Genomic DNA, 14,816 nt, shown 5'->3' on the forward strand with positions numbered 1-14,816 from the left:
ATACTAGAATATATATAATTATTTAAGATATACATTTTACAGATTTGTATTTTTTATTTTTAAATTTGACTGCAATAATTTTAAATAATTTATTTACTGGTGATTTTAGAAAGATAATTTTTTAAATTTTCTAAATAAAAATAAATAGGTAATTATATCAATTACAATAACTTATGATGTAAATTATCAGTATATCAGACTACATTACCTACTGATTCTGATTCAAAATATTCAATAATCCTAAATATTTATCATCCATGTGTAAATATAAACTATTGGTATTTTTTCGTTTAAAAATAAAATAAATTGTTAATAGATCTTTTTTAAACTCTTATAAACATTATTTTGGGTAAGTATTAAGTATAGTGAATTATCGAAGCATGATGGGAACTGCATTACGGGTATCTGGTGCATAGATATACTATAACAATAGGCATTTTAAATTTCTGAATTGACGATTACTAAAGGCACCTTTAGGCCAAAGAAAACAAGTTCATTTAGTAAACTATCGCAATATACCGTTGAGAATGTCTTAAAATGTATTATAAGTATATCGGTATAGAGTAATCTGAGTTTCGATTTTACCGTTTGCATCTATACGTAGGTAGGTACATTATTTCTCAGTCGTGTACACCGTTTCGCGATATCATATCAATTATCATTCTCATTCATATAATCATATTATCGTGTATTCATACAGATAGGCACGATGTCTGACGGTGTGTAAGTTAAAGTTTTATATCTTAATAGGTACTAATATTCTGTTAAGCAATTACTAAATTACGATACGTTTCGGCGCGACGAGTTGTTCGTCTACGAATGCCGGTGACGAGCCGTATATTTTTAAACGAATCCTGTTCGTCTAGTTTCGTTCGGCCGCTTTCGACTAAAAATAAAATCGTACAGCACCGATAATGGCATATGGGTAGGTACATAATAATATCATTAATTGTTATTATTATATAGTTGTATACAATATAGGTACGCCAGTACACGTTATATTATGGTAATATCGCGTTCACGCCGTTCGCGGTGGCGTATTTCTATTGACAGAGAGGCGGCGGTAAAAACACTCCCAATTACGGGGCCCGGTCCAATCCTTTCGTACGGACGGGTAAAAATAAAAATAAAAAAAAAGTGGTAGAGGAGAAAAAAAACCGACACGCACACGCGAGCGCGTTTCGGTGGGCGTGTATCGCGTCGTGTGCCGTCGTGTACCGTCGGCGTCCGTAGGCAGCGGTCGCGGTGGAGGGGACAAACGTCGTCCATCCGTTGGGGTAGGTTAACCGAGCCCGCGGCAGCAGATGAACCTGCAATAATCGCCGCTGCCGCCACCGACGCGACGCACACAGACCGGTCCGCGCAGTGTCTCGCAGTTGTACTTGTGCGCTTTTTGTGTGTCGATCACGTGCGGGTTTCACATTAACGTTTTTTTTTTTCACTTCGTATTTTTGTTATCGCTTTTACGCAATAATACTGCCCGCACCGCAGTGTACAGACAATATCGGCACCTATTTTGTAGATGCTCGTCGTTCGTGTATAATTATACATAAAGTTTTCAGTGACTTCGCGCTTGTCCGACTTAGTGGATATTAAAATTAATTTTTTTATGGTCGTTGAAATGCTGTTAGTAATCTTAAATCGCGCACCGTTGTCGTCTCCATCACCGGTCACGGCATCGACGATTTAAACCGAGAGGAAAGTCGTTCACTGCTGTGTCCTCGTCACCAAACATTTTTACCAGCCGGCTCGACCTACAAATGACTTATTGTTGATCGACCATCAGGGAAACCTCGAGCTTAAACAGTAAGTTAACAACATTTATGATTTGAATTATTATTGGAACCGTCATCTGTACGTGTACCCACTCTCTGCTTAATGTTTTTTTTTTGTGTGCGGGTGAATTAAATTACGTACCTCCATCAAGTCAAGTATTGATAAAAATTAATTCCTGTATGAAACTGTAATTATACTTCAGCCATGGGTGGACCCCCTTATGATCAAATACCCATTTCAAATAAACCCTAAATTGATGATTGTATAAAGGGAGTTGATTAAACAGAAGGGGTTTACCGACTAAAATTAACCCTTTCTAAGTACGCTCACCCTTATTAATTTCTCCATTAGAATTTTTAGACGGGCTTGTAATACAAATATATTTTATTTCAATTTAAAATATCATTGGTTCCTAATTGAGTAAATATATATTATAATTATGTTACTTTAAAAAATATATTCCTCATTTTTAACGTGGTATTTTACAATTTGTACGTTTTCTAATATTTATTTCTATCTCACTGTGTATAATGTTAATTAAAAATCAACTTGTACAATTTATTTTTAATAATTACGAAATTCCCGGTGGATAAAGAATAACCAATTTAATTGAAAAGCTCTTCTATGACCGTGCCATGGTTTAATTTATATATAGATAAAAAAGCTACCCAATCACCGGTTCAACGTGTTTTTTCAATAAACATCACTGATAAGTTAACAAGACGTTTATTCTAAGCACCTCATTAACGACATATATCGTTTGATATCGAATGGGACGATTGTTTAAAAAAAAAAAAAAAATATCTTAATTGATAAGTAACATCTTATCGAAGTTTTTGATTTTTAGCCAATTGAGGCTAAACCTGTGGCAATTATACCTGTGTACATTTTAATATAGCACGTACACCTCTAATATATTAAAGTATGTTTATAAATTGTTATGAAATCTAATTAATCCTCTATATTACTATTCGGTCTACTCCCTATTTTATTTTTGACGGTGAGGACGAAAGAAATGGAATATTTTGACACAAATTAACGTATTATAGTTTATAATTTAATGGTAGGTAAATAATATTGTATAATGTTATAGTCTTTTGACAACCATTGAGACGCTCGTATGATAATTGTCATTTTTAATACAAAAATATATTTAAAATGGTTGTAATAATTGACGTGTAATTGTTTAAGCAATAATATTTATGTTATTAACATCCCCACTTTTTCAAACAGATGGTTGATTGAAATTATTGACTATTTTTTGAATTGAATGATAATTGCTGACTAATGTAAAACTATACTATTGTGTATTATTACTTATTTGTAATACAACGTATATACCTAATTATATTAATAACTAAATTGTATGTACTTACCTGATTAATATAATTCAACAGACATTAAATAATAAATTTATCTTACATAACGTTATTACCAATTTTTATTTTTAGAAATCCTAGATTAAATAACATTAACAAAATATAGGTATCAATAATTGTATATTACAGATTATAGCTGTATCTAAATTTTTAAATCTTAAAAACATATTATTAGTGGTAATAACTAATGGATACAGCTTTCATTGAAGTATCATCAATAATAATTGTGTTAATACCTATAGTTAATATAAATTTATATTATATTTATTTAATTTAATTTATATTTTATGTATTCACAGTTATGCACATGGCACATCGTCGTGTAATTAAACGGCGATTAAATTAAACGTGATAATTTTTTTCTTCAAGTTTATAAATAACTTATCTACGGTTTCAGAAGTTTTTATTTATGATTTTAAATGCATATATACAGTTATTTTATGGTAGAGATTCCAATTTCCAACCGAAAATATAAGTAATAAAAATAATGTTCAATTTTCAGCGAGAAAGCTCTCGCTTTTCTTTACTTATTTTTTTCTTCCCCTCCCGCCTGTATTTATCCTCTACTCACTCACTTTCTTGTCCATCTCTTTTTCTTTCGCCCCAAATGAAAACCATTTTCTTCAAAATCACACATACACACACACACACACACACACACACACACACACACACACACACAGACGATTCTGAGGATGAAATAAGGGTAGGACACGCGGAATACGATGTACCGGGTGGTGAAGTGTGGAGGCGGTGGAAAAAAAAGAAGGAAAAAAGTGTGCACGGCGGCGGTGGTCTCTATCCCGATCATCCCCTTCCCTTATTCATTAGAAAGAGGGGCCCCGTGCTTGAAGAGGCATTTATTTTATGGCTTTTTGTTTTGTCCAGGGAACGGTCGGCCATTTTTCCGCACCGCGCGCACCGCTGTCGCACACGCCGCGCACACCGTGGCGGTGAAAACAAAAATGAAAAACTCGACCCTTGCGGCGAAAACGATTTTTTACCCGCTCGCTTGGCCTTCTTTCACACTGCGCCCCCCGGTCCAATCAATACCGGCAATCATCGTTTCTCTCTCCTCGATGTTCATATATATACGACGACGTCATGCGCCCTAAAACTTCGCCGAGGCTTTTTTCTTTCTTCTTACTTCTCTTTTATTCTATTTTTTTCTTCGCATCCCTTAAAAATCGATTCGACGAAATATAACGCCTGTCGTGTACGTTTTACGCTACGTCATAACGATAAACGCGTACAGGATAATGTATTAAAAAGTTTTGTTTTTTTTGTCGTTTTGCAGAAAAATGTTTTTGGAAAACGAACACCAGCCAATTATTAGCCATTCGCAGTACGACCTCGCACGTCCGCTTGAACACCATCACCATCATCATCACCTCAACCATCACGCCACCTCCAATCATCTCCAATCGAGCACCGATCACCTGCAAGACGACTCGGAAGGTCGAAGCTCGGCCAGCTCTCCGACGTCCAGCTATCGCGACCTATCCGGGTGCGAAGATTTTGACCTGAAAATCCCGAAACCGTCTGGACCTGGGTCTGGCACCGGTGGTAATAACAATAACAACAGCCACAACAACAACAATAACAACAACAACAAAGAACAGAAACCGAAAAAGCACAAGTGCAAACACTGCGGACTGGAGTGCACGGAAAAGGTGCAATACTGGAAGCACATTCGCACGCACATTAAACCTGAACAATTGTTGGAGTGCCCAAACTGCGAGTTCGCTACTGACTTGAAGCACCATTACGAATACCACCTGCTGAACCACACGGGTGCCAAGCCGTTCACGTGCCCAGACTGCGACTACAAGTGCGTGAGCAAGTCGATGCTCCAATCGCACCTCAAATCGCACTCGAACGTATTTCAGTTTCAGTGTTACGACTGTGGATACGCGTCCAAATACATGCATAGCCTCAAGCAGCACCTGAAGAAGCGCGACCACCGACCGGCCACTCCGCTCAACCCGGACGGTACTCCGAACCCGGACATCGTCATCGACGTGGTGGGCAACCGGCGGGGTCCTCGACAGAACAAGAAACAGAACCGACACAACCCGTATCAACAACAACACCAGCAACAGCCACCGCAGTCTATGACCGTGTGTTCGTCGCAGGACGATGGCGGCAGCAGCAGTGGCGGACACCCGTCACCGTACTCTATGCAACAGCTGTTGCAAATGCCCTCGTCCGGATGCGCTCAGGTCTCGTACCCGACCTCGGCCGAGTCGTTCATGTACTCGATGATCACCAAGCGGTCTATGGAGATGGTCGACTACCAGGCCGCCGAGTACATGGCCATTAAGAACAACAACAATAACAATAACTCTTCGTCGGTCGACGACAAGATGGACATACAACAGCACCACCACCACCATCACCAACAACAGCAACATAACCACAATCACCATCATAAACGCGGGCACCAATACCATCCGGATGATGTGGTCAGTGCGGAATTGGCCGGAGGCAGCGGTAGCGGCGGCGATCGGACGCCCGAGCCACAACAGGCACCCGCGCTAACGGTTGTCGATCTATCGCCCCCACCCGCCTTGATTGTTGAGTCGGGACCGTTAAACTTGAGCAAAGACTCGGTGGCGCCTCGCGCCGCGGGTAGCAGCCGGCGCAAGGGGATCGCGTGCAAACTCGAGCGGCCGGCAGCCGAATCTCAGCCCAAGTCGATGCCGGTGCCAGTGGTGATGGTTCCGACACCACCGGTGGTTCCGATGGATTGCTGCAAAAGTGATTCCCGGGGAACAGCGGAGAATATTTCGCCGCCGATAAAGGAAGAGTTTTACCAACACTACCATCAGCAGCAGCAGCAGCAGCAACTACAGACGTCGTCGTCTTCCACGCCCGAAAAAGAAGACAAGGAAGACGAGACGCACGTGTGCCACCACTGTGACATAATATTCAAGGAGAACATCATGTACTCGATGCACATGGGATTCCACAGCTTCCGGGATCCATTCGCGTGCAACCTGTGTGGTGAGATAACGGCTGACAAGTTTTCGTTTTTCGCTCACATAGCACGCGTGCCGCACAGTTAGACTGTAACGAGGAGGTGCACCGCCCCGCCACTGCAGTCACAATAAGAAATAATAATTATAATAGAGTACAAATTTTAAAACAATTAACCCTTTAGGTATGTAAGATAGGATTTATCTTAAGAAAAATGAAAACAGATTAAAAATATAAAGTATTATTACACACCTCTTTCTTTTTAATAACTATAATCTCTTTTAAATGCGCAGTTGCACAGGACTTACGTTTTGTACAAATGAAAATATTTTTTGGCATAAAGCTAAAAAAGATTTTCATTTGTACATCGATCGGTGTCAATGTGTTCACGTGTTGTTGACCGGTTCCGGTTCTTAAATGTTGATAATTTTTCAACTTTTAAGAGTCAGCTACCTCGTCTTCAAATCGTGATTGTGCATTTATTACTGAATTGGTTGTAGACCGCGCGGACGTATATCGTTTTAAATAATAATAATTGTTTAATTGTTTATCGTTTTAAATATTTTTTTTCGTCAAATGGATTTCTTGAAAATAAAATTTGAATCATTTTTTTAATTTTTAATTTTGAAAAATCCATTTGTCGACTTGAAAATATTTAACTCGCGTTTTTATTGTTAAATACAAATTATTAGTAATTTAAATACATTTTAATTATCCTTAAAATTAACTTTTTAACATTTTAAACTATAGAATAACAATGATGACGAATATTGAATTTTTTACGTTTAATTACCGTAATACCTCATCTTCCCAATTATTTTTATTGTTTAATCTAGTCGTCCCCTATTTCTACTCGTATACTATAGTTAGTATCGTGTATATTTATGCACTTATGATAGATACTATTTAAAATTTAAAATTAAAAAAAAACTTATTGGTTTTTGTTTGTTGTGATAAGGTTGTTTTATGACGAAATATCGTCAAATTATATAAGTAAATTTAATTTAACTGATCTGCCGAGTAGGCAATTTTTTTTTTAGTTTTTTAAATTGTAAATGTTTAAAGTAAAAAGTTATGAATTTTATTGTTGGTGCTTGAATGTCTTGTATAAATAAAATATCAATCACGGCATTAATGGAAGATCTAGTCAATCTTTTATACCTTATGTCTCTCCAAAATATGTCCGTTTATATGACGCGTGTGCAGGTTTCTGCTCGATGAAGGTTTGACGAAACAAAGTTGGTATTAGTAGACTCTTGCACACACGTCTTTTCATATGCATCAGGACTAATTATTCTTAGTAATGTAAAAATAAAATAGTCTGTAAATATTATAAATATTAATTTCATAATATGTATCGTTAATACGCTACATAATAATAATTTATAATATTATATTTTAATGTAAACACGTCAACAAAGATGTAACACTCGTTGTTATAACCAATATAATATTATTAATTATATCTAAATTTTTATCATTTTTGTGATTAGATTGTTTGTAATCAACCCTCTCCTCCCTCATACTGTGATTTTAATTAAGACTAAAAATATCTTGAAAATGCCGTCTTGAATAATAATAATTAATTGTAACAAACTGTCGTATAATATTATGTAATAATTAATACACATCTTATGAGATTGCGCGTTGTCGCGCTCGTGTAACCACATATATATATATATATATATATAATATACCGCTTGTGTGAAGAGGCCTAAAGTCTGATCTCTATATAGCATTCTAACGTTTTTGTCATCCGGTCGTCTTATTTTATTGACATATTATATATATATATATATATATATATATATATTTAATTTATAGTTCATTATATTGTGTTTAGGTATTCATATAATAAACTGTTTTACTATGTAAATAAATATCTCTATGCAAATATAGGTTTAAAAGGTTTTTTTTCATTCTTTTATTTAGATTATTTAATTTTATTTATAGTTGAAAAATACTACATGGATGTATAATAAAAATATTATGTGCCAAAGTTTAATAATTATCATACTTATCATATAATATTTGTTTGAAAAGAATAAACGTGTTTACGTTTACCTATAAAAAAAAATGTTTTCTTATTTTATTATATTATTATTTATAACCTACATATTATTTCCTATTGTCATTCCAGCCTCATTTCATTGGTCACTTCGATATAGTTATGTAGTGGCTATTGCGCTGGTAATTCTCATTAATACTTATTTTTATCACTATATGAAATCAGAATTTTTTTTATTCTTTACAAACCCGCGTATTTCCACAATATTAGTTTTTTATCGGACTCATATAAATATAGTAATTAATTATTAATATATGGATCAGTTTAAATCCGAAAAAAATATATCGTAAAAACTGCCAATGTCATATCATAATCTCTCATAAAATATTACGTAACGTATTTATTAATATTATTGTGTATTGTAGCGAAGCGAAAACGGATTCTACTCGCGATCGTAAACCGAACGAAAATAACATTGTGTACGAAATGAGTATAATACCACGAGATCACGAGGGTTGTTCTGATGTCGCGCGACTACCTGTGCGTGTGATAAATTTCATGTACCTGACGGTTGTCAATAGCGAACCATGGCTGTCAGTTACCGTGTAAAACGAGTGTTCGGTGCGTGCACCGACCCGAGAACTCGTAAACAAAACGATTTCCGAGTTAAAAGGGGTTTAAAAGAGGACGACGACGTCCTACTCGGATCGGGTTTTGTGAACGCGTATTATTTTCATAACAAAATATATACGATGGTCGCAAAGAGGAATGAAGTAGAAGACGTATGCATTATTTTATATTGTTATGCGTGTACCAGGCGTATGAAGAAATACGCAGAAATATAAAATATAAGTTTTGCGTTTACATTTTGTGACGGGAGATAAATAAATACCTGTGCGCTGAAAAATAATATAATATACCGCGCCTACCTTGTTGTGTAGCACGTTTTTATGTATCTTCCCATTGATAATATACCTACCGATATCAAGAGCTGAACTAAAATCTAACGTTAATGAAACTCGGCACTTGCTATTTGTTTATATTACCTAGTATATTGTATTGTATATTTTATAGCTATTACTATAAACGTACTCTATATAATATATATATATAATGTGTATAGAATTACGGAATTTTTAATTTTCAACAGTTATTGATGGCCGGTCTTGAAATCAACAACTGATAAGGTATATACAATACAAGCATACAACTTTAACCAACCAATAGTTCAAAACACGGCAATAAAATATCGAGAAATAATTCATGCCTCTAATGATAAGTATAGGCAATTAAAACCAAGTATAATAATTATTTTTTCTAAACATAATTTTCGCGAAAAACATATTGGACGTTATTATACACTTACTGATACGACTGTATTTTATTAATTACGGTTCGGTTAATACACACGGTTACTTGATATTAAATGTTTTAATTATAATTAAAAATATATATATACAAAAATTATTTGTTATTCTTGAATTTAACGAAACTTATTTCTGGGAACAGCAGTCTGCAACATTTCATTTGATTTAATGGTCTTTAAATATAGGTTATAATAATATTTATAAATTACATATTAATATATTATATAAACTTCAAAACTATTCAAAGAATAATATTACGAAAATAAAATATCGATAAATTAGTTATTAATGATTTAGTTTTTTAATACACAATTTATACTGTATTATTAAAGTAAAACTTGCTTAAATCTTTATATTAATACCTATATCTCACTAATCAGTGACTACAAGTCGGAGTTGATTATTTTATTTGCTTGAAAAAATAAATTAAAACCACTTTTAAAATTCTAAGTATTTAATCTTTATTGTTATTTAAATATTAACTTCTAACTTCTAAATGGATCTAACTCATAATATCATATAGATATAGATTCAATTTAGTTAATTTTCAGACTTTTTTTCTGAATGTAATTAAAAACATTAGACGTTGCGACCAAATGATGTTTTAATTATAACTTGAAAGTTTAGATTGGATGAATATAGAATGTAATCGGTGAGAAATGTTTATAAATTGTTATAATAATACAAATAGTTTATTTATATAACCCACGATTAATTGTTTTTACCTATTACGCTCAACAAGATAATCCCTTGGAAAATTTATAATTAAAATCATGGGTGGACGTAAGAAATCTAAGCCATTATAATGGTTGTAGGATTAAATATTAAAATGTATCATGTATATAGTATGTGTAAATTCCAAATATACAATTTTATATAAAAAAAAATATTTTTTTTATCTGATGATTTCTATTGTTTTGGGCGTAACGGTTATATTAAGAATCATCAACGACATTGCGGTCTACGATTATATATAAAATTATAGAATCGTAGGTACCTACGTATTTAATTACGGTGGAAAGTCAAAAACAATTCGGTTATTACAACCGTTTTTCAGCGATCGCAAACGACGATACCCATATAGCTATAGGTATTATATTTATTATGTGTTTAGAATTATTACTTCGCCCGACCATCGTGACGATTTATATTACAGTCGATGCATAATAATTTTATAGTATTATCGGCGTTTAAATCAATCGCAATTCGTTCGGTCCGTTACTATGGCTGCGGTGACGACGGCGGTTGGACATGAATTCGTTCGTGCAGATGCCGCGACGGCACTTCTCGTTTTTTTTGTCACAATTGTCGAAATACATTTTTTCCGTTTGGAAAATTTCTATTCCAGTCGAAGTTTTTAATTTTTTTATAGTCGACGCCTCCATTCGGCGCACGTGATTGGCCACTCTAGTTACCTCCGGTATTAATAATATACCGAGCAGCGAGATTATGGGGGAACCGTTTTTTTTATGCATAGATTCATCGCGAGCGTAAAAAAAAACAACGTCCGGACGTAAAAAAATCCCCTCGGCAAAATGGCGGCTGAGGAAAATGGGTTAAGGCGAGGGGAGCGCGTGGACGTGTTTTTTTAAGTGTTAAAAAAAAAAAACCGCTCTCGAAAATGGCCGTGCCGGGGCCAATAACAAGACGACGTCGCGCGTGTCTCGTGCCACCGCGTTACGCGTAAAAAAAAATAATGTATAGTAATATAATAGATACAGTAATAATAATAACAAACCGTCCGTAACCGTACAATGAAAAAACGCGGACGCGAACAAAACCGAATCGTTTTTTTCCCCCTTCGGATGTTGCGCGTGCGACGGGGCCCGCAGCAAAAAAGGAAAAAAAATCGACGGAAAAAAAACGGCGTACCTCCCGCCCGCCCGCCCGTTTGTTAAGGGGTCGGAAACGTCGAGCGCGTGCGCGCGTTTCAAAAGCGCGGCGCGCGCGCGTGTGCTGCCTCTCGGTCGACCCCTCTCCGGCCGTCGCCGCCTCCGGTGCGTATAATACCGCGCCGGCGGCAGAAAACGGTTTTTTTTTTTACACACATTTTCTTTTACGGAATTCCGTTTTGGGGTGCGCGCGTGTTATTATTTTTTCTCCGCTCGCCCTTTTTACGTACACATATAAAATATTTATTTATTTTTTTTTCGAATTTTTTCACCCCCCGTGTCACGCGCGTTTTCCCCCTCGAGGTCATCGAGAGGTTCAACCAGCGCGCACGTCATACGCTCTCCGCACGCATATGCACAGTATATATTATGCATACATATATGTATATATATATTATATATATCCACATTATAGGTGGTAGATAGGTGTACCTATTAATAATGACGCGCAGCGGCGGGCAAAACGGTTTCGAAAACGACGTTTTTCCTTTCCCCGGTCGGTGTGAAACGTGCAAGCAATATCCTAAAAACCGCCACACGTGTGTTTGGTCTTTTACTGCTGCTGCGCGGCATACAGTCTTTTTAACCTTTACTACTGCGGTACCGAGTAAGAGATTTATGGGCTTTTTAACCAGAAATCGGAGACGCCGCGCGATCGTCCGCCCGTATAATTTTCGTCTAATTTCGGAGAATCGCTGCTGCCTCACGAGTGATGTGTGTGTGTGTGTGTGAGCGCGCGACTGCAGTCTCGTGTTCATACGATATATAATTATTTTCATGATACCCGTCACGACGACGGGGTATCTTGCGAGTTTCCCAGGTCTTTTCCTCCACTCGTGAAAAACGCATATTACACGGTTCGCCGAACGCCGGCGCGCGCGAGACGACCGCCCTCGGTACGATATATAATATTACGTATATAATATATATATGTGTAAATGTACGACTCATCCGCGCCTGTGCGACGGCGTTTTACTGAAATCGCGGCAATGATGACGGCACAGTTAAAATGTATAAAACACGAAAGTGCCACGAAATATAATATTACAACAAGTCAATAATACTCGATTAATATAATAATATAATACGCGTGTAGTTCTAACGAAATTCCGTCCCTCGCCAAACTGATTTTATTATTTATAAATATTTCAAATGTAAATCGTTACTGTTCGATTATAATGGCTCTCGGCGACAGGAAACGACAATAATAATTAAAGATGTCCGAAATAATTAATAATAAGAAGTTGCATTGTGTTGTGCACGCTCGTGCGGACGTTTAATAATAATAATAATAATAATAATGAGTGAGTGTAGCCAGTTAATCGTATCATAAATTTTAATTCCAGACCTGCCGGCTGCCATAACGAATGAGTGAATCTTAGGTGCATTATACATGTATAAAAGTATTTATTTATTTATTATACGTAGGTACTCTTGACGAAATAATGTGCCGCTTACCGTTTGCGGCACGTATCCACCGAAATTGTCTTTTATATTATTATATCGAGTTGATGATGTTGCTATCAACGAGGAACTGGTCCGGTCAGACACTTCTGGTTACATATAACACATAACGCCCCTAAGTCTTTTAGATCTCCAAACACTGAAAAATAAATACCACACGCTTTAACAGTTTACTACCCATAATAAACCCTGGTTAAAACGTTGTTGGCCGACAATTATTGTTATAAACATTATCAAACACCAAATTAGCTTATTCAATTATCGTTAACGATTACGATCTGAATAGTCTAATTATCACGCACAACAAAGAGAACAATATGGTACACATTATTATATTAAGTATCAGTATTTTAATTATGTTTAATAATCAGTTACTTTTTATATTGGCTTGTCTTGCTAATATTTTAATGACGCTATAAACCGCCAGACAATAAACTGTTATATTGAGTATGAAAAAACGCGGTTTTCGTTTTGCTTATAATAACTATTCCAAGATATATTTTTTCATGTAATTAAATAATATTATAAATAAATTATGCATTTCATATTATAATAATATATAGAAAAGTAACATTTTCTTCCAATAACATTTTTTTCCATTCTTGGTGTTCACTGTTCAGTGTTCATGTAATTAATCAGTTGCTGTACCTTGTTTTTCATTAAACACGCAGGTGCAAGGTCCCTCGCGTAAAATGAGCTCGATCGGTCAAAAACGCGCGTTTACCGAGGAGTCGAAATATTTCTGTAAACATCTGGTCGCAAAATAAAACAACGACTACTCGCAGCGGCTACCTCTAAGTCTATACAGGGAATGGAACAAAAAAAAACCACAGACCATAAATTTAGTAAAAAAAAAAAAAAATGGTAAGACGGCGTTTAACTTATGTTTTAATCAATTTTATCTTTTTATTGGATAGAATTATATTTACAACCTATAAGCATTTAAGATGTAGCCTTAGTATATGAGTACACGACTCGAAGATAGTAATGTATATAAAAATATAAATAAGAAAAATAAAAATAAATTTAAGAATTTAAGACTCCTGAATTACTATTATTAATTATACGAAAAGGTAAATTTTGGTTATTGCATTACTGCGAAACGTTAAAATGTAAAAGTCTATTATTGGAACAGCTGCGTTGTGTAAGTATAAATGTATAATAATAATTAACACCACAATATCGAAGTAAAAAAAACTCCGAACTGTTTAAGTATTCAGGTTTTTGCGATTTGTAGCAGGAACACTGCGGCGGAACACAATATGGTTTTCAGCTCTGTGTGCGGTTCGATATTCAATAAGACGGCGACGACGGTTGAGAAGAGTGAGTATTTGAAATGCATTAAATAAATATAAGTCTGCGAGAAGGTGATTAGACTGAAGGTTTATAGTGTACACTGTGCATATATGTATTTTTGTGTTTATTGTGTGCCACAAAATGGGGAAACGGCGGTCTGTGTGCGTCGTGACAATGACCTTTTTGTGATACGTATTTCTGCAGCGGAGGATACGATCAATCAATATTTCGTGGCTAAAGAAAGAAAAAAATACTGGTGGACACGGGGGCGGTGGTGGAAAAGTAAAAACGTCGACGGCGACTTCATTAAAAGACGTTTGGGTCTTCTAAAAGGGTCGTAAAAAATGCATTATGCCTATGGATTTTTAAAAATATTGTCACAAACAAATATCCGGATTTTTGCATGTCATTGTTGCTTCTTGCGGGTTCGGTACTCCGGACGGGGGTGGTTTGACGGGCGGTGATCGTTGAGTTGGCAATAATTTTGCCATATTTTTGTTGTACGGTCGCTCAAAAAGAAATGTATTCCGCACACTTCATCCGTCTGAATATAAATAATCGTTATTTCTAGTTGTATGTATATGTATTGTTATATACTTTTTTGTTGTAAAATACGGAATGTCCGTTTGTATGCGTTTGTAGGGTTTTACCTTTT

At 35.7% G+C, this 14,816-nt stretch overlaps 1 protein-coding gene across 1 annotated transcript; it reads left to right on the forward strand.

Annotated features, from left to right (window-relative positions):
• Nucleotides 1–1,287: 1,287 nt before the first annotated feature.
• LOC132932044 (protein hunchback) lies at nucleotides 1,288–7,274 on the forward strand. Its single transcript, XM_060998231.1, has 2 exons — nucleotides 1,288–1,806; nucleotides 4,453–7,274. Exon 2 carries the CDS (start codon nucleotides 4,457–4,459, stop codon nucleotides 6,221–6,223), a length of 1,767 nt encoding a protein of 588 aa, XP_060854214.1. The 5' UTR covers nucleotides 1,288–1,806; nucleotides 4,453–4,456; the 3' UTR covers nucleotides 6,224–7,274.
• The last annotated feature ends 7,542 nt before the right edge of the window (nucleotides 7,275–14,816 follow it).

This window comes from Rhopalosiphum padi, chromosome 1, assembly GCF_020882245.1.
Source record: "Rhopalosiphum padi isolate XX-2018 chromosome 1, ASM2088224v1, whole genome shotgun sequence".
In the NCBI taxonomy this organism is placed as follows: domain Eukaryota; kingdom Metazoa; phylum Arthropoda; class Insecta; order Hemiptera; family Aphididae; genus Rhopalosiphum; species Rhopalosiphum padi.